At 42.9% G+C, this 24,864-nt stretch overlaps 1 protein-coding gene across 1 annotated transcript; it reads left to right on the top strand.

Annotated features, from left to right (window-relative positions):
• Positions 1-15,633: 15,633 nt before the first annotated feature.
• Positions 15,634-24,811, top strand: LOC118083211 (sphingolipid delta(4)-desaturase DES1). The gene is made up of 3 exons (XM_035111422.2): positions 15,634-15,857; positions 21,580-22,322; positions 23,677-24,811. The coding sequence occupies exons 1-3, from the start codon at positions 15,776-15,778 to the stop codon at positions 23,821-23,823; spliced, it is 972 nt and encodes a 323-aa protein (XP_034967313.1). The 5' UTR covers positions 15,634-15,775; the 3' UTR covers positions 23,824-24,811.
• The last annotated feature ends 53 nt before the right edge of the window (positions 24,812-24,864 follow it).

Below are 24,864 nucleotides of genomic sequence, written 5' to 3'. Positions count from 1 at the left end.
TCTACGCACAACCAGATCTTAGGTGCTGAACCTTGATTCATCAGGTAGTTGTTGGGAACCCAAAAGAAGAGGGCAGTAGGGGGTGGAAACATGACAATGGAAGGAGATGGAAGAAAAGGACTTTTTAAGAGTGGCCTGTCCCTCCCCTGGCAATCTGAAGAACAGGGAGGAAGAGGTAAGTGTGTGTGTGTGCTCAGAGAGAAAAAGATGTCCTGACCACTGCTGGTATTCATCCCCTGGCAGATTACAGAAAAAGTGTACCCCACCACTATGCTAGGGACACGGGTGGCGCTGTGGTCTAAACCACAGAGCTTAGGGCTTGCCGATCAGAAGGTTGGCGGTTCGAATCCCCGCGACAGGGTGAGCTCCCGTTGTTCGGCCCCTGCTCCTGCCAACCTAGCAGTTTGAAAGCACATCAGAGTGGAAGTAGATAAATAGGTACCGCTCCGGCGGGAAGGTAAACGGGATTTCCGTGCGCTGCTCTGGTTCGCCAGAAGCGGCTTAGTCATGCTGGCCACATGACCCAGAAGCTGTATGCCGGCTCCCTCGGCCAGTAAAGCGAGATGAGCGCTGTAACCCCAAAGTCGTCCGCAACTGGACCTAATGGTCAGGGGTCCCTTTACCTTACCCCTATGCTAGAGATCAAGAGTGACTATGCAATGCTTATGTTCAGTATGGATGGCCATCTCAGAAACGTGTCATGTTACAGCCAGAGGCCATCAGAGTCGTATACAAGATAAAAACAGGAGAAACCCAATTTCAAAAAGGAATAACATAATTTCTAGAAAGCAATATAACCGTATCTACAGATACGTGGTATTACATGTGCATGTGAAGTTCACATTTTGCATATTTTCATGAAACTGATGGATGGCAAAAATATTCATAAAGTTGAAATCTAGAATTAGCTGTCTGTTATCTGCTTGTAGTAATTATGCATGATGTGCTTTGTGCGCATCCCTGTTTGCAGGAAAAGCTGCATTGGAAAGATAGGTTGCTTGTAAAAGACAACATCAGTCTGCGGCTGAGAGAGACTGCATACAAACCATATATTTAAAAAATATTCCCCACCCCCCAAGAGTCCTGGGAACTGTTGTTTGTTAATTGTGCTGGGAATTATAGCTTTGTGAATTTCCAGGATTCTTGGAGCTTTAAATGTATGGCGTATACACAGCCTGAAGAAAACTAACACGTTCATATGAAAGACCAATAGAAAGAGAAGGGAGGCAGAAAAAATGATAACACGGCATAAAACTAATCACTGGCCGGTGAACAAAGCTGAAGGGATGTGTTTTATACATTTTTGGGCTTTTTAAATACACCCCCACCACCACCATTTTACATCACAGATATACATAATCTTGTAAACTAGATGCCAAGGGGGGGGGAACCCAATTTATTTCAAGTTTGTACTGTCTGTTGTGGTCACACTGCCAAACCCAATTCCAAACATCTGTTTGAATTTGACAACCCAGCTCTCTCTTCCCAACTATTTTGATAGGTGTAGAACAATATATGAGCTTCCTCAATAAACTCTTCTGATTTTCAGTCATTTCAGTAAAAAAAAAAATACTGCAAACTTATTTTTAGCTTACATATGGTAGGCAGGCATCATCTAAGGATAAATATTTCTGCTTCTCTTTCATACAGTGGGATTGCCTCTGCTAAGGTGGTATCTGCTGTGACAGATGCACAAATAATGGAAAAACGAAGAATCTTGAGAACTATTGTTCTACTTGCATTGAAATGTGTGCACATTTAAGTGATGAAGGCTGGAATGTTAAATGTGCTTCATAGAGAGTAAGCCCTGCTAAACTTTGAGAGCTTGATCTCTGAGTAAACATGCTTAAGATTGCTTTGGAAAACTTCCAATTAATTGAGTAAGATTTTTGAGTCAGGTGACACATTCTCGAGAGGCTGTGGCAGTGTACACCGGTCTTGAAAGATCTACATTGACTCCCAGTACGTTTCCGAGCACAGTTCAAAGTGTTGGTGCTGACCTTTAAGGCCCTAAATGGCCTCGGTCCAGTATACCTGAAGGAGTGTCTCCACCCCCATCGTTCTGCCCGTACAGTGAGGTCCAGTACCGAGGGCCTTCTGGCGATTCCCTCGTTGTGAGAAGCCAAGTTGCAGGGAACCAGGCAGAGGGCCTTCTCGGTGGTGGTGCCCACCCTGTGGAACGCCCTCCCATCAGATGTCAAAGAAAAAAACAGCTACCAGATTTTTAGAAGACATCTGAAGGCAGCCCTGTTTAGGGAGGCTTTTAATGTTTAATAGATTATTTTATTTCATTTTTCTGTTGTAAGCCGCCCAGAGTGGCTGGGGAAACCCAGCCAGATGGGCGGGGTATAAATAATAATAATAATAATATATTATTATTATTATTATTATTATTATTATTATTATTATAGAGCACTCTGGCCTGGATCAAAAGACCCATTAAAGTTATTCCAGTCTGATGTCTTTTAGGTTCTCCCCCACACCCCCGCCAATAGTGTTCCCCCATTCACCAAATACACTGGTTTTAAGCATACATGGAAAAGGTAGGGAATTTCTACTTTTCTACCACTCTTTAAACATCCTGTTCATAAATGCAACAGGACAGGATAAATAAGACATGTATTTATAAGAAAAAAGACGCCAATACTGTAATGTTTCATGTAAAAAGGAATACAGTTCTTCCTTTGTTATGATACCCAAAAAAGAAGCTTCCACTTTGTAACAGTAGACTGTCTTCTTGAGAATTTAAGGATCATGGGAAATAAACCCTTAAACTTGATATCATTATGTCCCCAGTCCCACCACCTTCATATATTTCTGCTATAATCAGTAATTTCTCTGTCACAACAAATCTGGTATGACACATGCAAATTTACTCAGAAATAAGTTCCACTGAGCTCAATGGGGACTTCTCACTAGTTGGCGTGCATGGAATTGCTGCCTTAGCTTTCAAGGTGCTACAAGACTGTTTGTTCTTTTTATCTGTCTGTAGCCTCTGGAATTTTTAGATAAAGGACTCTTCATCTAGGTGACCATATACACAACTCTGGTAAAAGATGGAATATTGCCCATCTACTTAGTGTAAACATTCAGGTCTCTTTAGGCAAGTTTGTTTTTCCTATAATTTAGGACATGTAGAAACCTCTTGAGATCAGCAGTGTTGGTTACCTGACAAGGTGGTAACTGTTAAAAATGCACAGTTTAACTCAACAAACAGCTACAGTGAGGCTTTAAAGCTTTTGTGGACTAGAGCTCAATACATCAGATGCTATTTCATGGCATATGCCACAAGATAATGTTTTTGCTGCAACTGACAGACATGTCTATTCCATTGGAAGTCATGTCCTTTAACTAGCACAGATAAGTGCTTTTTGCATTGGCTGTGAATAGGATGGGATACTAATCAAAATGTTAACTATTTTGCTTTAATTTTGTGTGTTAATAGGAACAGATATACTTGGGGTAACATACAAGGAGATAGGTTTTAAGTTACAGTCAGGTTTGATTTTGGGCGGAATTTTTACCCAGCTCAATTTTTTTACCCAGATGTTGTTCCATAGGTTGCCTCATTTCCTTGTGTGGCAAGTTATTATTTGCCAGCAAGTCAATACATTTCCTTTAGCCATTCCTAAATTATTAAATCTCATTTCTATTATAATGGAGTGTATGTTAGGGGATCCTAAACCTTTGCTGCCTTGCGGGATATTTTAGGAAGAAGAAAAGGTTAAGGAGTAAATCCTTCACAGATCCGGAATGGAGTCCCTAAACTGGTTGAGTGGCGCCTTGTACACCTTCTTCTGGCAACTCCTGCAGCCAAGCTGGTGCCAAATGTATTGCTCTGCTTTCCTTGGCTCCACATTAGTGAGGCTGAGAGGGTGGTCTTGTTGTTTGGCCAGTCCAGGACCTCCATACACATCTCTTAGGCTTGTGCCCCTGGGAGGTCACTTTGGTGCTGCTAATGCAGTGGTTTGACTTCACCCCTGGAGGCGCACTCCATTGTCCCCTGAGACAGATGGATGCCAACAAAAAATATAATGATCTAACATGTATGCCAGCAACTTAATTCCACAGTATGTATTATTTCTCATTTCCTCCTTGTGCTTATAAAGAAAGCAGTAAAGAAAGTGATTTGTTCCTATTTGACCATTAAGTCTTTCTCAGATTACAATTTCTGGTGCAAGAAATGTCTCGTGATTACTGTTTTGTGTTTTTCTGTTTCCTCACATCCCCTTCAGGGGATAGAAAGGTTCAACCTTCCTTTACTCATGAGGCAACTCTTGAAAGGATGGAACCAAAGCTGTCTCCCACACCCCAACACCATGTGATGTGTTTGAAACAAGATAATCCAATGATATAATCAGACTTGCTCCAACTATTTGAATAGTAGTTAAAAATTGGCAGCAGGTAATAAACGCTGCAGTTAGGAGAATTAAGTTTAGACCTGATCTGTTTTATTTAGAACACATACCATTCTCAAGCATGGTTGGCCCTTTTATGGGAAAACCTGAGACCATTGTTTCTCCATACATTATGTTGTTGTTGTTGTTGTTGTTGCTGTTGCTGTTGTTGTTGTTAATACTCCACTTTTCCCCCTGACAGGCAAATTACAGATAAAAATAAGAACAGCTAAAAACCTAGAACCTAGGGGAGGGTGGAGTAAGCTGGTGGCAGAAAGAATGGAAATGTTGGAGGGGTCAGGGTTGGTGGAAACTCCAAAAATGGAGATTGCAGAATGCACAAAAAGTATACATTGGCCTTAGTCCCTTATAGGGTACATAAGAGCCTTACTGAGTTCTCCATCGGTAAGAGGAAATGACAGAGCCAACCAGAGAATATTGAGGAGCAAAGCAGCTAGTAAGCTTGATCTTTATTGACTGTTGCAACAGGGTCTTCCCTCATGGCAGGACAAAGGAGAAGAACCCCGAACAAAAGCCTGCCCACCCTTATATAAACAATTTAAAATTCCCCCCTCCAATCAGAGCCACCTCTAGAAGCGTCATACATACATCATACATACATCACAGAAGGGGTGCAGCCCAAGACCAACCCCAAGGCACACCATCCTACATCATAGAAAGGAGCTGTCTACAGCAGAAATCTGAGTACCTTGTTTATCTCCTGTATGGCAAGTTACCTGTTAATGTTGGATTACCAGGGGGCCTAGCCAGTGTTTTGAAATGATAAATACTTAGTTCCTGAGCCAGGACACAGACTCACACCCTATTCATATCTTAAATGTGCCCTTAAGGCAGGATCTGTGAGCAGAGAGACAAAGGGGAGGTTTTTTTCATTTCCTCCCTCCTCGCACAGAAATATTTGGTCAGTTTGGGAGTCAAAATGGTTTTCAGGCCTGTCTTCCCATACTTGTTTGCTTGGTACATTTATGAACATTTATTTTATATATATGACCTTAAAATTCCTACAACAACATTTCCTACAAAAGAGACACAGAACACTTGATTCCTGAGTATGCTAAAGCTATCCAATGAAGCCGGCACAATATTTTGCACCAGTCCTGTTCCCAGGGGCATTGTTAGGAGTGGTACATGTGGCTGAGTCCTGGGTTTTCTACTCCCTCTGCCCCTTTGAAGACGAATGAAAAAAAATTAATTTGTTCATAGGCCACTATATTAGTTTCCCAGAGGCATCTAAATTAAAATATGCACTCTTCAAGCAAATATGTGCTTGAGTATTTTAAAGTACCTAGTCATGCTTCAGCCTCTTCCATAGAATTTATTCCAGGGCAGTTTATAAGGTTATTATTATTTTTTTAATATTGTGTGACAGCAAGGAAAAGAAGACAAGATTTAGGAATGGATCTTAGCAAAATCTTAGCGCCTGATTGCAACAGAAGAGTGAATGGAATATAGATGTACAGTAGGGAAGTGGGATGGAATGTTGGGTGGAGTTAAAATGAGAGATAGGCAGAGAAATTAGAGAATGGAGGGTGGATGTGGGAACCAGAGAAAGGCTGAAGGGAAAAGCAACAAGAGTGATACATACTGGTAGTTAAAGTGCATGAAGAAGAATTAGGATAATCGGTCTGGTTAGGTCAGGAAGCTAAGAATCCTGTAAGGATGAAGTATGTGGGTGGTGCTGTGGTCTAAACCACTGAGCCTCTTGGGCTTGCCAATCAGAAGGTCAGCGGTTTGAATCCCCGTGACGGGGTGAGCTCCCATTGCTCTGTGCCAGCTCCTGCCAACCTAGCAGTTCAAAAGCATGCCAGTGCAAGTAGATAAACAGGTACCACTGCGGCAGGAAGGTAAATGGCCTTTCTGTGTGCTCTGGTTTCCGTCACAGTGTTCCGTTGCGCCAGAAGTGGCTTAGTCCATGTTGTGTTATTATGTACACATCGGGATGGTGGAGGTTAGAGCAACATGTAATGTATTGTCTGTTAACCATATTTTTCTATGCAAGTTGTAAGCATGAAGACTTCCCAGATGCTGATATGTCTGTCACCAAAATGGTCAAGTACCAGTGTTCAGAACGTTGCAAATGGGAGAAAGTTGGTGTTGTCAGTGACACATACCGGTAGTATACCCGGAAAAAGTCTATAGATACCAGTGACAGGGTCTGACATGTGGGTTCCAAAGTCACACACACACACAGAGAGAGCACAATGCTCAGCAAACATACGGTAGTTTGCAAGTTTTTCCCTGGATAGGGACAGTGACAGACCTGGAAAAAGCCAGATTGCCAGTGAGTGCATCTGACATGTGGGTTGGGAAAGTCACAAAACAGGGAGCATAACTTCTTCCTGTGGTATTGAGGCATGTACAGAGTACTAAAGCTTCATACCAATTTGTTTATACTCTGTTGAGTGCAGTGCAGCGTGTGAATGAGTTAGACAACCCCATTGCTGGTGACTTACATAGTAAGTTTTTCGCTGTTATAAACAGCAGATGTGCTCACAAGAGTTTCCACTGCCATAGTGCAAGAGTTTGCTAGCACAGTTGCTAAAAGATGGCGCTGTTTGTAGGCGGCTCGACACACAAGGGTATGTGTATGCTGAAGAGTTTGCTAACACAGATGTTTTGGATTACACTGTTGTAAGTAGCTCACCACAGGTCTCAAAACCCGGAGTCCAGAGAAGGGTACAGAGTTTGTCCTCAAGAGACAGTGAACCATGCCCAAAGGCTGTATGGGTGAAGATCATTTTTCCTTGGAGAAGGAAGCTGGACCACGTCCAAATGGGCGTGTGTACCAACAAAGCCAACTGTGCAATTTCCTGATAGTCAAAGAGCTATGAAGCCATGACTTATCAGAAGTGCAAGATGGTATGGCCAATGCCAAATCCAGTTGCAGGTAGTTCCAAAGGTGAACTGCAGCACAGGGCATAAACCGGGGGAGGTTGTTGGGATTCATTCCCTGTCTGCAGTCATAGGTTTATTGTGTATCATATGACTGTATGTGTTTTCATTCCCACAGAGTGGAAGTGACGTAGACAGGATGTTTATCATGGAACTGTTGTTCCTTTGTTCTTTCTCTTTACTGGCTGTGATGCCAGAGAGAGGGAGCCATGATGTAGAGCTCCCAGTTTGTTTATATGTAAATAAAGCAATTAAGCCTTATTTACTGACTTGTGTGTTGTTCATCACGTTTGTGAGAGCAATCACATATTTGGCCTGTGGGACCAGTCTAACAACTGGCCCCCGGGATGGCCGATTTACTGACAAATAAACCATGAGTTTGACCAAATTGCGGGAGGCAGTGCAAGACAGGAGTGCCTGGCGTGCTATGGTCCATGGGGTCACGAAGAGTCGGACACGACTATAAACGACTAAACAACAACAACAAACCATGATCCTGGGTTTGGACATAACACTAAGCCAAACCATGGCTTTGCTTACAGCAGTGTAGCAGCAGGACAGAAAGAGGAGCAAAGTAGCTGTGAACTTCCTTCTGGAAGTCCATGTTTGCTCATTTGTGCTAAGCCATAGTTTGGCTTCATGTCATAAGCAAATGTGGCTGGCATGTGGTATCTGCTGTCTTTGCACCAGGCAGGCAAGTCGCCATGTGGTCTGCATGTTGTTGTTTAGTCCTTTAGTCGTGTCCGACTCTTTGTGACCCCATGGACCATGGCACGCCAGGCACTCCTGTCTTCCAGTGCCTCCCGCAGTTTGGTCAAACTCATGTTGGTAGCTTCGAGAACACTGTCCAACCATCTTGTCCTCTGTCGTCCCCTTCTCCTTGTGCCCTCCATCTTTCCCAACATCAGTGTCTTTTCCAGGGAGTCTTCTCTTCTCATGAGGTGGCCAAAGTATTGGAGCCTCAGCATTACGATCTGTCCTTCCAGTGAGCACTCAGGGCTGATTTCCTTCAGAATGGATAGGTTTGATCTTCTTGCAGTCCATGGGACTCTCAAGAGTCTCTTCCAGCACCATAATTCAAAACCATCAATTCTTCAGCGATCAGCCGTCTTTATGGTCCAGCTCTCACTTCCATACATCACTACTGGGAAAACCATAGCTTTAACTATATGGACCTTTGTAGGCAAGGTGATGTCTCTGCTTTTTAAAATGCTGTCTAGGTTTGTCATTTCTTTTCTCCCAAGAAGCAGGCGTCTTTTAATTTCGTGACTGCTGTCACCATCTGCAGTGATCAAGGAGCCCAGGAAAGTAAAATCTCTCACTGCCTCCATTTCTTCCCCTTCTATTTGCCAGGAGGTGATGGGACCAGTGGCCATCACCAGTGTTGGTTTTTTTATGTTGAGCTTCAGACCACATTTTGCGCTCTCCTCTTTCACCCTCATTAAAAGGTTCTTTAATTCCTCCTCACTTTCTGCCATCAAGGTTGTGTCATCTGCATATCTGAGGTTGTTGAAATTTCTTCCGGCAATCTTAATTCCGGTTTGGGATTCATCTAATCCAGCCTTTCGCATGATGAATTCTGCATATAAGTTAAATAAGCAGGGAGACAATATACAGCCTTGTCGTACTCCTTTCCCCATTTTGAACCAATCAGTTGTTCCATATCCAGTTCTAACTGTAGCTTCTTGTCCCACATAGAGATTTCTCAGGAGACAGATGAGGTGATCAGGCACTCCCATTTCTTTAAGAACTTGCCATAGTTTGCTGTGGTCGACACAGTCAAAGGCTTTTGCATAGTCAATGAAGCAGAAGTAGACGTTTTTCTGGAACTCTCTAGCTTTCTCCATAATCCAGCGCATGTTTGCTATTTGGTCTCTGGTTCCTCTGCCCCTTCGAAATCCAGCTTGCACTTCTGGGAGTTCTCGGTCCACATACTGCCTAAGCCTGCCTTGTAGAATTTTAAGCATAACCTTGCTAGCGTGTGAAATGAGTGTAATTGTGTGGTAGTTGGAGCATTCTTTGGCACTGCCCTTCTTTGGAATTGGGATGTAGACTGATCTTCTCCAATCCTCTGGTCATTGCTGAGTTTTCCAAACTTGCTGGCATATTGGGTGTAACACCTTAACAGCATCATCTTTTAAAATTTTAAATAGTTCAGCTGGAATATTATCACTTCCACTGGCCTCGTTATTAGCAGTGCTTTCTAAGGCCCATTTGACTTCACTCTCCAAGATGTCTGGCTCAAGGTCAGCAACCACACTACCTGGGGGTGTACGAGACCTCCATATCTTTCTGGTATAATTTTTCTGTGTATTCTTGCCACCTCTTGATGTCTTCTGCTTCTGTTAGGTCCTTACCACTTTTGTCCTTGATTATGGTAATCTTTGTACGAAATGTTCTTTTCATATCTCCAATTTTCTTGAACAGATCTCTGGTTTTCCCCATTCTATTGTTTCCCTCTATTTCTTTGCATTGCTCGTTTAAGAAGGCCCTCTTGTCTCTCCTTGCTATTTTTTGGAAATCTGCATTCAGTTTCCTATATCGTTCCCTATCTCCCTTGCATTTTGCTTGCCTCCTCTCCCCCGCTATTTGTAAGGCCTCGTTGGACAGCCATTTTGCTTTCTTGCATTTCCTTTTCCTTGGGATGGTTTTCGTTGCTGCCTCCTGTATAATGTTACGAGCCTCCATCCATAGTTCTTCAGGCACTATGTCCACCAAATCTAAATCCTTAAACCTGTTCCTCACTTCCACAATCCATTCATAAGGGATTTGATTTAGATTGTATCTTACTGGCCCAGTCGTTTTTTCTACTTTCTTCAGTTTAAGCTGGAATTTTGCTATAAGAAGCTGATGATCTGAGTTACAGTCAGCTCCAGGTCTTGTTTTTGCTGACTGTATAGAGCTTCTCCATCTTTGGCTGCAGAGAATATAATCAATCTGATTTCGATGCTGCCCATTTGGTTATATCCATGTGTAGAGTCGTCTCTTGTGTTGTTGGAAAAGAGTGTTTGTGATGACCAGCTTGTTCTCTTGACAGAACTCTATTAGCCTTTGCCCTGCTTCATTTTGAACTCCAAGGCCAAACTTGCCAGTTGTTCCTTTTATCTCTTGATTCCCTACTTTAGCATTCCAATCCCCTGTAATGAGAAGAACATCCTTCTTCGGTGTCATTTCTAGAAGGTGTTGTAGGTCTTCATAGAATTGGTCAATTTCACTTTCTTCAGCTTTGGTGCATAAACTTGGATTACTGTGATGTTAAAAGGTCTGCCTTGGATTCGTATCAAGATCATTCTGTCATTTTTGAGATTGCATCCCATTACAGCTTTTGCCACTCTTTTGTTGACTATGAGGGCCACTCCATTTCTTCTACAGGATTCTTGCCCACAGTAGTAGATATGATAGTCATCCCAACTGAATTCGCCCATTCCCTTCCATTTTAGTTCACTGATGCCCAGGATGTCAATATTTATTCTTGCCATCTCATTTTTCACCACATCCAGTTTACCTCCATCCATGGTTCTTACATTCCAGGTTCCTATGCAATATTTTTCTTTACAGCATTGGACTTTCCTTTCGCTTCCAGGCATATCCGCAACTGAGCGACCTTTCGGCTTTGGCCCAGCCGCTTCATCAGCTCTGAATCTACTTGTACTTGTCCTCCACTCTTCCTCAGTAGCATGTTGGACGCCTTCCGACCTGAGGGGCTCATCTTCCAGCGTCTGTTGTCTTTGTCCATGGAGTTTTCTTGGCAGGGATACTGGAGTGGCTTGACAGTTCCTTCTCCAGGTGGATCACGTTTAGTCAAAACTCTCCACTATGACCTGTCCATCTTGGGTGGCCCTGCATGGCATAGCTCATAGCTTCTCTGAGTTATTCAAGCCCCTTCGCCACGACAAGGCATTGATCCATGAAGGGGTGGTCTGCATACATTTCACATATCTATGTCACCAATTTCACATATCTATGTCACCAATGATCAACTGACTCACATAGTACTAGGAGCCCCTCCTCCACTCCCTACAGCATTATCCTCAATACAAGAGGATATCCTTGTGCCCCTATGGAATAGGTCTCTTTTAATGGATCCTTTCCTCCAGCCCATCCCTGAGGCCATTTTTTGTGATAACCAAGGAGCAATCAACCTGTGAGTGAGATAGGGCTATCTTGTCCCTGAAGGCAACCTCTCAAAGCTTCTACATGGGGTAGTCATCACGCCTCTTTGCTTTCTACCTGCATAGCTGTCACTGTTATTTGCTCAGTTTGTTTACTTAGGACTGGTAAGATTTCTTGCAGACAATACTTTGATTAGATGAAGTAAAATAAGTGGGGGAAGTATATTATGCAGCAGTTACTTATTAAGTGCCCCTTATTTTAAGTAATGGCTCTAATTTTTTAAAATAGGATTCTGGTACAAACTAGAAAAATATAGGTTTACTTGAGCCAAACTGAAGTAAGCAGGACTAACTACCCCCCTTTTGTTTTGTTTTTTAAAAATGTGTTTTTAAACACTTTTCTTGGGTGAAAAAGCACATACATTGTCTCCATTTTCAGATCATAAAGTTCTTTCTACAGATGCTATATTTGATGTGAGATTTTACTACTGTATACAGAATAAGGTTGGGGGAGACAAGAGAAGGGGGGACTTCTATAAATGGTTAAACTCTTATATGTTTGGTGTGATTCCTGTGTACAGCTTTACGTTAGCAGAGATGGATTGTGCGGCTTATTTATTTCAGGGGAAATGAACAGTACATTACTTGCAATGATTCCAGACCTGCTCAGCTTGTGATTTGCCCAAGCCAATGCCTCAAGTTTGGCTATCCGAGACATGCAGCCGAAATAGGTTTTTGAGCCGCTGATATACAGGGCCTGTGTTCCATCTTGGATGTGCAAGTCTATTCCATGCAGATACCACATTCTTCTAGGAAAACTCAATATACTTCATCAGGTGTGAAGAACACACAAGTGTTCAATTAATTGTGTGCACTACTAAATAAGTGACCACATGTGCTTGTTACATGTGACATAACACGTTCAATGTGCTTTTGGTTTTCTTTACGGATGCCACCTCTCTCTGTGTGAAGCGACATGGAAGAGAGGCACACAACCAGCCTTTTATAAATGGTACTGTTTCTCCCTCATTCTAGAACATTACAGCACAATGAATGCTGTCTCAGAATTCCATCAAACGTACAACACAGGTACATGCCACATTTAGAACAGGTAGTCCAAGTTAATTGCTCTATGCCTAGAGGGACTGGTTTGACTGTACAAACAAACCAAACAGTGGCTTGAAGTAGCATTGTTTTTACGGGCACTAAAGAAGCAGAGAGTCCCATGGACTGCAAGAAGATCAAACCTATCCATTCTTAAGGAAATCAGCCCTGAGTGCTCACTGGAAGGACAGATCCTGAAGCTGAGGCTCCAATACTTTGGCCACCTCATGAGAAGAGAAGACTCCCTGGAAAAGACACTGATGTTGGGAAAGATGGAGGGCACAAGGAGAAGGGGACGACAGAGGACGAGATGGTTGGACAGTGTTCTTGAAGCTACGAACATGAGTTTGACCAAGCTGTGGGAGGCAGTGGAAGACAGGAGTGCCTGGCATGCTCTGGTCCATGGGGTCACGAAGAGTCGACTAAACAACAACAAAGCAGCAGCATGCAATCCATGAGGCTATGCAGGGCCCATTGCAATGACACCAAGACTGCTGAAGTGAAACTTTCAGATTGTGTGGTAGAACTGTTTGGGTGCCTCAGTTGTTTTGGCCAGCCCTGCTTATATAACCAGATGCAAGCATGTTCAAGGTTCCTGCACCTTTAAAAGTTCCCGTAGAAAAATTGTGTGTGAGAGAGAAGGAGGGCAAATGCATCCCCAGACAAGTAGCTCCTTCCATTCTTCTGCCCCCCTCCATAGTCACACTGCTTTTTCTTAATTATCACCTATTTCTCTATGCAATTTTCAGTGGGCTTACTTCTGTCTGTCAGGGATAGGTAAAACTGGAGTACAGAAGAGAATTTAAAATTTCAACAGACTCAATAGAACTTCCAAGAAAAATAATGTGAAGGATGGGAGTGTTCAAGTGAGATATGCCTTTATTTTTCTTTTAGACATTTACAAGTGGGACAAAGCTTTGGAAATACAAATTAAAGATAATGCAAAACAAAACAGATGTATGTGAAAGGTAAGTTAACATAACATAGCAGGCTGTACCACTGGTAAATATTTACATTGACCAGTGAGTTCTGAGCTACAACTGCTTGTGCAGTCGAGAGTAAATGACTCAACAGTTCTTTATGATTATGATCTAAATTTCTATCCACAAACATATTGAACACCATGAATGCTGGAGATGGATGTATCCATTGACCAGTAATCGCACAAACCTCTTGGCATACCAACTCCCAAAACACTTGTACCTGGGGGCAATTCATCACATATGGAAGTATGTACCAACCATACCACAACCTCTCCAACATATAAGATAAGCATTAGGGTTTATCTAATGGTACGCGGGTGGCACTGTGGTTTAAACCACTGTGCTGCTTGGACTTGCCGACCGGAAGGTCGGTGGTCCGAGGTCCCCTTGACGGGGTGAGCAAGTACATAAATAGCAGATGTTGTTTTATATGGTGGCTTTAACCACAAAGCATTCCAGTCATTTATTTCTATTTGTCTAACTAGCCCTTTCCCCCACAGTATATGTAGCAAATTATTTTACTCCTTATCAGATTTAAAGAGTCACCTATAAATCTTAGAAATCAGCCCTCTTATCACTCCTGAGTAACTCACTATCTCCTTTTCAAATGCCATAAATTGATGTGCAGCAGCCTCTAAGAGCGCTGGGGATAAAAGAAAATATTAAAGTTGAGCCTGCAGTATCCAAGTGCACATTACAGATTCTAACTGGTTTCTCAAATCTTCCATAGTCATTCTGTTCGACAGAAAAGTCCTGTAAGCAATAAATGCCTATTGAGTGTCAGGCTTTAACATCCTGTACAGGAAATCTTCCTAAGAACAAAGTATGGCATGCTAGGGGCAGTAGGGGAGATTGATCTGGCCTTAATACACCCATCCTGGACTTCTAGCCATGAAATATAGTCTTAGTAAAAGGGTTATGAATCCACTCTAAAGAGTGCAGTCTGTTTCCAAAAGGGATGAATCTTAATTGGCACATGTTCTAAAAGCTCAGACTCATACCCATGAGTGTGGGCAGGATTTTTGTTGGGGGGGAGGGCAGAACCTCAGCTATGCTTTTATTTTTATTGATTTAGGCCCCTTCCTGTCCCACCTTGGCTACGCCCATGCTCGGACCCATTGTTTATAGTATCGGATTCACCCACTGTTTCTGGTATTGGATTCAATTTTACGTAATTCAATTTTATGTAATTTTATTTGCTGCAAAACACTGCTCTAAATGAGGTACCCCACATCCTCCCTCTCCAGGAAGCCTGTACAAACATGCAGAATTTTAGTGCCAAAAATACATGCATGGATTTGAGCCTGCCACATCTGGCAATTTTAGACCCCTAAATAATGAAAAATGGTGCACACTTACTTGTAAGGTAGGCATGCCCAGAATTGGGATAGAGATTCACCCAGCAGCGGCTTTTGATACTGCAGCTGCGAGACAAGAAGTCCATCCCGGGGGCACCTTCGAAGCCAGAGGGCAAGAGAAGGTCCCAAAGCTGAACCTGTGGCTTAGCAGTGCGAAACCCTTAGGGGCGCCATTGCAGTGGCCGAGAGAAATGTTGAGGAGCAGTTCTCAAAAGTGCGGAGCTGTTTTCTGGTGGTAAAAGAAGTTTGGAAACCAAGGCAGGAAAGAGGACAAAGCAGACGTGGCTCTGTCTGTCTTCTGAAACTCAGCCGGGCCTCCTCTTGTGTCTCTCGCTCCCAACCTTCAGGGAACTAACCGACTTTCCTGACTGAAACGACAGCCTTCCTCCATCACGTCACTTGCTCTCTCAGCCCTACTTCACTCCAAGTTAATAACGTACTATTACCGTAACGCAAGTATAATAAATTACAATAAATGTAAGCGGCAATTCACGGTGTCGCGTCATTATTATAATCAAGGCTAGCGTGATTAACAAAGTTGCTCCCCTTGAACGAAGCCGCCGCGGCGTTTTACTGTGGAGAGAGAAACGCGCGCAAAGAGAAAAGCCCACATTCGAAGACATCAATTCTAAACCCCCCCCGCGCCCCGCCTCCTCCTCCAGACGCGGCTGCTAATCTGCTTCCGTGACGTCGCCGCCCACGGCAGCCAATGAGCTTGTGCTAAGGGGGACGTGGTACCGGCAGGAGGGGCGGGAGCTCCTCCTCTTCTTCTTCTAGATGAGAAGCAGCCCCAGTTGCAGCCCCGGCCGAGCAGCGGATTACTGGAAGCGGCATTGGGTGGAGGTACCTGGAGGGGTCGGACGTAGCAGGCCGAGGAGAGGCGACCGGGTTGAGTCCGCGGAAGAGCCATGGGGAACACCGTGGCTCGGGAGGATTTCGAGTGGGTTTATACGGACCAGCCGCACGCGAACCGGCGCAAGGAGATCTTAAGTAAGTGCGCACTTTCGCCGCCTGCCGCTCCCCTTTTGGTCTCGTCTTCTTTTCTCTCTCCCGTTTCGCTGCGATGCCTTTTTTGGGCGAAGGCGCTGGAGTCCTCCTCCTCCCCCCTCCGTGTCTCTCGAGGAGGCCGGGCGTGGCGGGCAGACGCCTCCCGGTCTCGCTCCTGGCCTCCGCCCTTGGCGCCCCGCATCGACGCCTCTTGTCTTCGGAGGACGAAGCCCCAACTTTCGCTTTCTCGGCGGAGTTCCCCACCCCGCCGACGCCACCGACGGCGCTCCCTCCTCTGAGTCTTGGGTGATGGGGAGAGGAGTTCGCAGGGCTGGAGGGGAGCGAGCTCTCAACATCTGGAGAGACGCAGTGCGTCACATCCGAAGGCCTCGGCCGGCCACCCGCTACGGAACGTTACCACTTTCCTTTCTCTTGATCTGCCTCTGCATAATATGCGGGGAGGTGGTTCAAAGCGACCTTGGTTGGGGCTTCCCGCAGACTGGTTAACTGAGGACTTTGCCATGCCAGCTGGTGTTTTGTGGTAGCCAAACAGTTTTTGAAATGGTGCTCTCAGGGTTTTTGCCAACATGAAGTCTTGATGGGATCTTTAGATAAAAGGAGGTATATAAATCGGAATAAATGTTGATGATGGTGGTTTTCAAATTTCCTACCGGCAGAGAACGCTCCCCAGCTCCCCATCTTTGATTCTTAGTTTTGGAGCTCTCATCTGTTTCCTGTTTCCAGGGTACATTCTAAGATGGGTTTCTGAAGTGTAGGACTGGGTAGGCCTACTAGACCTACTGTAGATATTGCCATGGCAAATGAGTGGGTAACTTGGAATGTCCAAACATTCTGTGGGTTGTGAGAGAAGATAAAAGAAAGGGACAAGTTCTTAATAACCTGCTGTTAGTGCTGCTCCAAGTGTACTTAGACAAAACAGCTAAAATATACCCCCACGCTGAAGGTGGTGGAAAGAACAAAATCTGCTTTTACTGTATAATAGTGTGGGTTTAATTCCTTGGTCAGCTACTAGCTTTTCAGTAGGCTATCTCTATGAAGGAGTGGATGGCTGTAGTCTAGTTTGCAGGCATAATTTAAAATGGTCTGCCAACAGGTTGCAAGAGGAGTCACTTTACTTTGCCACTGGCATTCTGTAGCTGGATTTAGCCAAGTGAGTGAAGTTGCTCAACCATCTCAGATTCTTGGTGGAGGGAAAGTGTGGGAGACCCTGTAGCTGTATTTGGAAGCTCAGGTTTTAGGTTGATCATAGAGGTTTCTTTCACATGCTCAGGTGTTTTGATACTCTTGGTTAGCAAATGAGAAGCTAGGAGAGTGGGGTGGCCCTGAGCATTATTAGTTAAACAGCATGCTTCTAGCCATTTTGGTTCCTGAGAAGCATCAGTAGGAGACAACGATCAAATTATACACTAAAAATGCCATTCACAAGTACATATGTCTCTTTCTATTTCCTTTGTCTCGAAAAAAATTCAGGCTCGTGGTGTACAAACCTATTATGCAACTGTGTATGCAAATATAAACTTCAGCTTATTTTAGTAGCAGTGCAGACCAATTTGTCATACCAAGTAGGAGTACTTTGACACGAACCAGTGGGCCGCACACTGCCTTGTCGTGTGCAGGGGGTGTCCTCACACTGCCTTCCCAAAGCTAGCTAAGGGAGGCACTGGGCTTTGGGAAGGAGGCACTGGGCTTTGGGAAGGAGGCACAAGGCTCTGGCAGGGTCCTATAGCCCTCCCACCTCTTTCCCAAAGGTTAAAAAGTGCTAACTAGGCTTTGGGGAGGAGGTGGGACAGGAGGGCTCTAGGACCCTGCAAGAGCCCTTATGTCTCCTTCCCAAAGTCCTGCACCTTGCTTACCTGGTTTTGGGAAAGTGGGGGGGGGGATAAAATGTTGCTGGGGGCTGCCATAAAAGCCACTTTGGACTACTCAGTTCTACTATGTGAATTCAAGTCTTCTACAGAATCATTTTTTCCCCTGTGCAGAATGGAGAGCCTCTGGGTTGCTTGTATCACTGAAGACTTTTTATTAGACACAGAGGGTGGCATTCAACTACATTTTACCCACAGTGGACCTATTAAAATTAATGAACACAACTAAGCTGGGTCCATCAACTTCAATGGGTCTACTATTCAGGAAACTTACTTTGAGTGCCACCTAGAGTGTGGAATTTAAATTGGTGCTGAGGAGATTGCTCTTGTTAGTGTAAGCCTCTTTTTTGCTTGCATGATGAAACTATCTCCCTACTCCTCCCCCTGTGTGCTGTTCTGTGGGCTCTCCTGAACCCCCCTCCCCAAACAGTTTGGAGGGAGGAGAGGAGAGAAAAGCCTTCCCATGCTAGTGGGAGTTGTTGACCTGACTCCTGCCACAGCAGCTGATGTCTTCAGCATACAGTACTCATAAAGACCTCTCCCAATAACTTCATGTAGATACTAAATAGTACTGGGGACAAAATACTGTCCTGTGACACAGCTGCTTGCGGTGGACACACATCTCCTAATGCCATTCTCTGAATCCTGCTCTGTAATGAGTGAAGCCAATGTGAAATTGTGCCGCAGCTCATGAAGATGATCCAAGAGAACAACATGGTCAATTGTATCAAAAGCCACTGAGAGATCAACAGGGTTGCACTCCCCCTGTCCATCTCCCAAATAAGGACCTCTGTCAGGGAAACTAAGGCTGATTCCATCCCCAAACTGGGCCTGAACCATTTTGGCAGTGATGCTGTTGTTGTGCCTGTACTTCATTCATGTGGATTTTATACTAGACTGCAGAGTTGTACTAAAGCATCCTGTATGTATTCAAACTTCTTTTTTTAAAAAGAAAAAAAATTTTTCCCCCTGCCAGATGAATCTCGATAATACTTTTTGCCACTCTTTAAATTGTCCTGTCCCTTTGATCACTGGAATTGTTTGAAATAGAAATAACATCTTGGGTAATACATTCATTTTTACCACAGATATTCTACCAGAAAATGACAACTTTGATCTATTCCATATTTCCAAGTCCTTTTTGATTTCCTTCCATGTGAATTCATAGTTATCCTTAAACAAATTAATATTTTTTGATATTAACCAAATTCTGAGGTATTTCACCACCATAATTTCTGATCTACGTTGCAATTCATCTATCTCTTTCTTAACCATATTCTTCACTAACATTTTGGTGTTACTTTTATTGAGCTTAAATCCTGCTACTTGGCCAAATTCCTTGATTTTCACCAGCGCTTCTTGTATGCTAGTTTGTGGATCTTCTAATGTTAAGACCAAATCGTCTGCAAAGGCTTTTAATTTATACTCCTTTACTCCCATCATTATACTTCTCGCTTCTGACAATTCTATCAAATTCTTATTTAATACCTCCAGGACCATGATAAATAGCAGTGATGACAACGGGCACCCCTGTCTGATGCCCTTAGTTATATCAAAATTATCAGTCAAAGTGTTATTATCAATTTCGCTTTTTGCTCTGAATATATGGCTCCTATACCATCAGAAAACCAAAGTTTTGGTCTTTGCAAGGAAACACAGATTACAGAGATGGAGCATGGACAACCACCTAATTGAGCAAGTTAAAGCCTTTAAGTATCTGGGCATAGTCTTTCAGGCATCAGGACTCTGGGACGTACATCAAAAATGGGTCAAAGAGAAAGCAGCCCAAAGTGTAAAGATGTTATCCCGCTTTTTTCACACGAAGTGCCGCAAATACATTCCAGCAGCCCTCGAAGTCTTTCAAGCCAAACCGCTGGCCCAGATACTCTACGGGGCCCAAATTTGGACGGGCAATCACTGCAGAATTCTCGAAACTGTTCAATCTAAATTCCCAAGACATATTTTTGCAGTTCCACCATGTGTTCCAAATGCTGCCTTACGCCTGGAAGCAAGCCTGCCCTCTGTAGAAACCAGATCCTAACAAAGAACACTGAATTACTGGCTCCGCATAAATTTAAATCCACCTGGCCCACTGCCTCTAGTGCTACAGGACTCTCATAAAAGTGTGTGGTCCAAACTAGTGCACCAAAAATTCCTTTCTTGGGGACTCCATCCACAACAGCTCCTTATGATGGGCCATACCAATGCAAAAAGGCTAATTGGACAGCGCCTAAAGGACCTTGAGCAACAGAACAACCTGGCCATTACAAAGAAATCCTGCCCTTGGTTTGCCCTCTTTTCCCCCTCCCAGCTGGAACCCCTGTCATGCTATCTGTATAAATTAACCATCTCAAAATTCAGACGTGCTTTTACACTAGCCAGATTGGATGTGCTGCCCTCCGACGTACTCGAGGGCAGATTTCAAAAGATTCCAGCGGAAAAACGACTCTGTCCCTGTGGAATCGGCAACACAGAAACAGTGGCTCACATCCTTCTGCCATGTCCCCTCTACAAAGACTTGCGGCTTGATCTCATTACACCCCTACTCGTAACTATCCCAGGCCGCTCAACTGAGGCCACGTTGTTCTTTCTTCTATCATATCAAAATGACCCGAGAACAACAAAAGTTGCCAGATTCGAGGGTGCAATGAGACTAAGGGCTACCTTTTAAACGATAATCATAGTCATATGATCCTTTTATCCATGTTGTTTTTAATTCTATATTGAGTGTATTCTGTTGCTATGGCTGTTGGCTATGCAAATAAAGTTTATTGATTGATTGGCTCCTATACCTCTCAGAAAAATCTCACCCATTCCCATCATTTTCAGATTTTCTTTCATAAAATGCCAAGAGATAGTAATAGTAATAATTTATTATTATGATCAAAGACCAGTTCAAGATGCCAAGAGATATTGTCAAAAGCTTTTTCAGCATCAATAAACATTAATGAAGCTTGTTTATCATTCCTGGTCTCCAAATATTCAATTATGTCCAATATATTCCTAACATTATCTTTCAGTTGTCAACCATGAAGAAAACCTGCTTCGTCTTTATGAATTAGCTCATTTAAGATACTTTTTAGTCCAATATCCAAATTCCGTTTTGTCAAAATATGTTCAATTTTATTCCTTTTAATTTGGAATTGAGTCAGGTCACGTTCCAAGATAAAAGGACAGTAGTTATAGAATTAGTCTCAGCCTCAGCGCTTTATACAAAGTATCTGAGGTCTTTCAGTAAATATTCACTCAGCAGACTCGGTATTTCCTCCTTCATTCCTAAAAGGCTCCACCATGTGCCATCTTCTCCCCGCTGCCAGGACAGACTCCCTTTTTTCGCCGTTCAGCTTTACGAATGTTAATAGCTCCAATCAAAGATTTTTAGCGGATAAAAATATCCAATTATAATTCAGGATTCATTTTTAGTCCTTGGAAGCTAGCCGATTTCATTAGAAGCCAGAGACTGCGCAACGCAGGGTTAGTTTGCCTTCCCTCCGTGCTCGCAGCTCAATCCCGTTCCTGGATTTATTGTTAAAAATCCGGAGAGCAGGAGAGCACGCCAGGGCACCACTGGCTGCCACGTCCCCCAAGGTAATCCCCTTGAGGTTTCGAGGTCGGTGTAGCCTTTGCCGAACCTCTAAAAAAACCCTGCGTTGCTTGAGATTCCCTGGAGGGCTATCTCATGCTTCTTTCCAATGGCTGCGGCTCACTGGAAGTCCCATATGTATTCAAACTTTAAACATGTATAGAATCCAAATGTAAGACTTGATTGTGGCATGATCTTCAAAGAGTATTTGTCTATTGACAGCAGTTACTGAAACTTTCTCTTTTTTCTCCAACAGGTAAACATCCAGAAATAAAAACTTTGATGAAACCAGACTACAACTTGATCTGGATAGTTATACTGATGGTTCTTGCACAGCTACTTGCTGTTTATCTAGTTAAAGATTTGGACTGGAAATGGGTTATATTCTGGTCATATGTGTTTGGCAGTTGTCTTGATCATTCCATGACTCTGGCTATTCATGAGATTGCCCACAACAGTGCCTTTGGCAATTGTAAACCTCTGTGGAATCGATGGCTTGGAATGTTTGCCAATCTCGCACTTGGCATCCCATACTCTGTATCCTTCAAGAGATATCACATGGATCACCATCGTTATCTTGGCGGTGAAGGAGTTGACGTGGACATTCCTCTTCCCATTGAAGGATGGTTTTTCTGTACCCGTTTTCGAAAATTCTTTTGGATTATTCTCCAGCCCCTATTCTATGCTATCCGGCCTCTCTTTATTAATCCCAAACCAATCTCTCGACTTGAAATCATGAATTTGTCAATTCAATTTCTCTTTGATGTTATGGTATACTATGTCTTTGGAGTAAAAGCACTTGTCTACCTGATAACAGCAGCTCTGCTTGGGCTAGGCTTACACCCTATTTCAGGACACTTCATAGCCGAACATTACATGTTTTTAAAGGGATATGAAACATATTCCTACTACGGTCCACTTAATAAGCTTACATTCAACGTTGGCTACCATAATGAACACCATGACTTCCCTAATGTTCCTGGAAAAAACCTTCCACTGGTGAGTACGTTATAGTGTTTATTTACAGCTATTTACTTTCCTGGAGTTAAGCAATTTAAATGTATGGATTGGTGGTATTCCACCACAGTGTGATTTGCTGATGTAGGTAGGCAAATATATTAAGGTTGTAAATGTTGGTTAAAGTGGTTTATCACTTGATCCAAAGTATATTTTCACCAGTATTTAGAATCACAGCAATAGGCTAATAAACACAGTACCATGTATAAACTAGAATATCATATTACTTCAGACCAATGATATATATTCAGCTACTAAGACATCTAGGGAAGTTGTTTAGCTGCAGAGATGTGGTCCTTGCTCCTAACGTTTAAAGCTCAGACACAGCTGGATAGACTATTAATGTTGACTCCTTTGCACAGCCCCAAAGCTGACCTTGAAACATAACCTCTTCTATGAAACGGCCTTAGTGTTTGTTTAACCAACTCCTCTTCAAAGGAAAGATACTTTTTGTATCTGCTACCTGACTAGGAAGTTATGCAGTGAATGAATGTTGGATATTGCATGTATGACCAGCGCACTAAAGCTGCATTCTGTCTGTGCAATTTTTTTAAAAAAAACTCCTATATTGGGTATATTAGTCATTTTCAGTAGAGAGTTGCTTTGTCTTTGTTCTGCTTTAGGGATAAAAAGCACTGTCAAGTGATTGGATCAAGAGTGGAAAACTGCTGGCCCCCTGCATTTTGTGAGGTTGCAATTTCCATTCTGCCTCTGCAGGCATAACCAATGACTAGGGATTATGGGAACTGTAGTAACATCTGGAAGACCACTGGAAGTTGTAGTAACATCTGGAAGGCTCCCAATCCCTGCTTTAGATCTTTTAAAGTTGAAGAGGAATGTTCATTTTAAATTCATGATACTGTTTTTATCTAATTTATATTAGTATATCATTTGTTTCTAGTGGTGCACATAAAAACAAGCCATAGTAAATGGGGCAATGAAAGAATACAAGGCATCATAAAACCTAATACTACAGTAAATGTGTGATGGAACAAGGAATTCTTAGTTGTGGGCTGGCCGTTCAGCCGGAAAGACTACCTGTCTAATCTCAGTTGGCATGGAGTTCCACAGCTTTGCACCCATCATGCTGAATGTATGGCTTCCAGTAGTTACAAGTTGTGCATCTGAGCTACAAGGGACCTCCAACAGGGACTTCTCCAAAGATTGCAGAGGTCAAGCAAGGATATAAAGCATCAGGCAGTATAGTTCTGTGGGTAGACTCATGTGCTTGGTATGTTAAAATGAGGTGGGGTTACTGCTCCCAAAACTGGCTATTTAATGTCCAGCTGACAAAACATTTTTCTCTAAATAACATTGTGTATTTTTTTCATTGCAGCTGAAGAAAATGGCCCCTGAATTTTATGATAATCTGCCACAGTATAACTCATGGGTAAAGGTGCTTTATGATTTTGTGATGGATGACACTATCAGCCCTTATTCACGCATGAAAAGGCATTTAAAAGGTGAAGTGAAATTGGAGTGAAAAAATATTCCTCTGCCACCTCCAAGGACATAGATTCATGGAAGCTGGTACAAAGGTTTCGTTTGATCAGGATGTATTTTGCTTTGTATCTTGACCTAGTCTGGACTATGAATATATATGGGTTACAATCTAGAACAAGATCTCTGAATTAAATTTTTGCTGGAAATAGAACATTCCAAGCTATTTGCTTTATTTTGTATAATTAAAGTCTAAAATATAACTTGCTGTATGCACAATGCTAGTATTAATGTTACATAATGTGTTTAAGTTGCTACCCACTCGAACATTGGATTGTTCTTCAGGCCATTAATGTACCGGTGGTGTACATGCGCTTCTTGGTTATTTTGTACTTGCTGCCACAACTTTGGCTCTTCAATGTTTTGCTGGTGAAACATTAATTTCCAAATTAAATTGCAGAATTGTTTTAGTTAGTGTAGATGCGGGAAAAAATGGCTGGCTGCAACTCCTCCTAAATTGAGGTATGTCTTGGCCAATCCAAGTGCTAACCTAACTGATGGATTTACAATTGCCGCTATAAAGTATATACCCATTAAATCATGCTAGTGTTCATGTAACTCCAAAATAGACAGGGATATGAATACCAACTTTTGACTGCCTATGCCCTACATATCATTAAGCTAAATTATTTCCTGTAGCAGGCCCATTTTCCCGAAAACAGATCTGAATTCCCTCTTTTCTGCATCTGTACATAAGAGCTATGCCCTGCCAAAAAACTGATGCTTCAGACTAGATCTCCTGAAGTTTAGAAACAGAATAGTAGTGCCTACGTGTGTCCTAGTAACTATCCTGTGCTCTCTTAGCAAGAGCTGGAGTGTCAGTTGTTGACAGCAGGTAGCAAGTATCTAAAAGTTATAAAACATTGACTGTGAGAATGCAAGTACCTCCTACAAAGGAGTATATGAAAGCTGTTTTTTTATTTAAAAAAACCTCTTCGGCACTTGAATAAAGATTATATTAGTGAAGTTTATTTAACAAATGTGTGGAATGTTCTTGAGGAAAGCAAATTCTCTCTGCTTCCTA

Source organism: Zootoca vivipara, chromosome 3 (genome assembly GCF_963506605.1).
Source record: "Zootoca vivipara chromosome 3, rZooViv1.1, whole genome shotgun sequence".
Taxonomy (NCBI): Eukaryota; Metazoa; Chordata; class Lepidosauria; order Squamata; family Lacertidae; genus Zootoca; species Zootoca vivipara.
The sequence above is the reverse complement of the archived record's forward strand: the minus strand, read 5'-3'. Positions and strand labels throughout refer to the sequence as shown.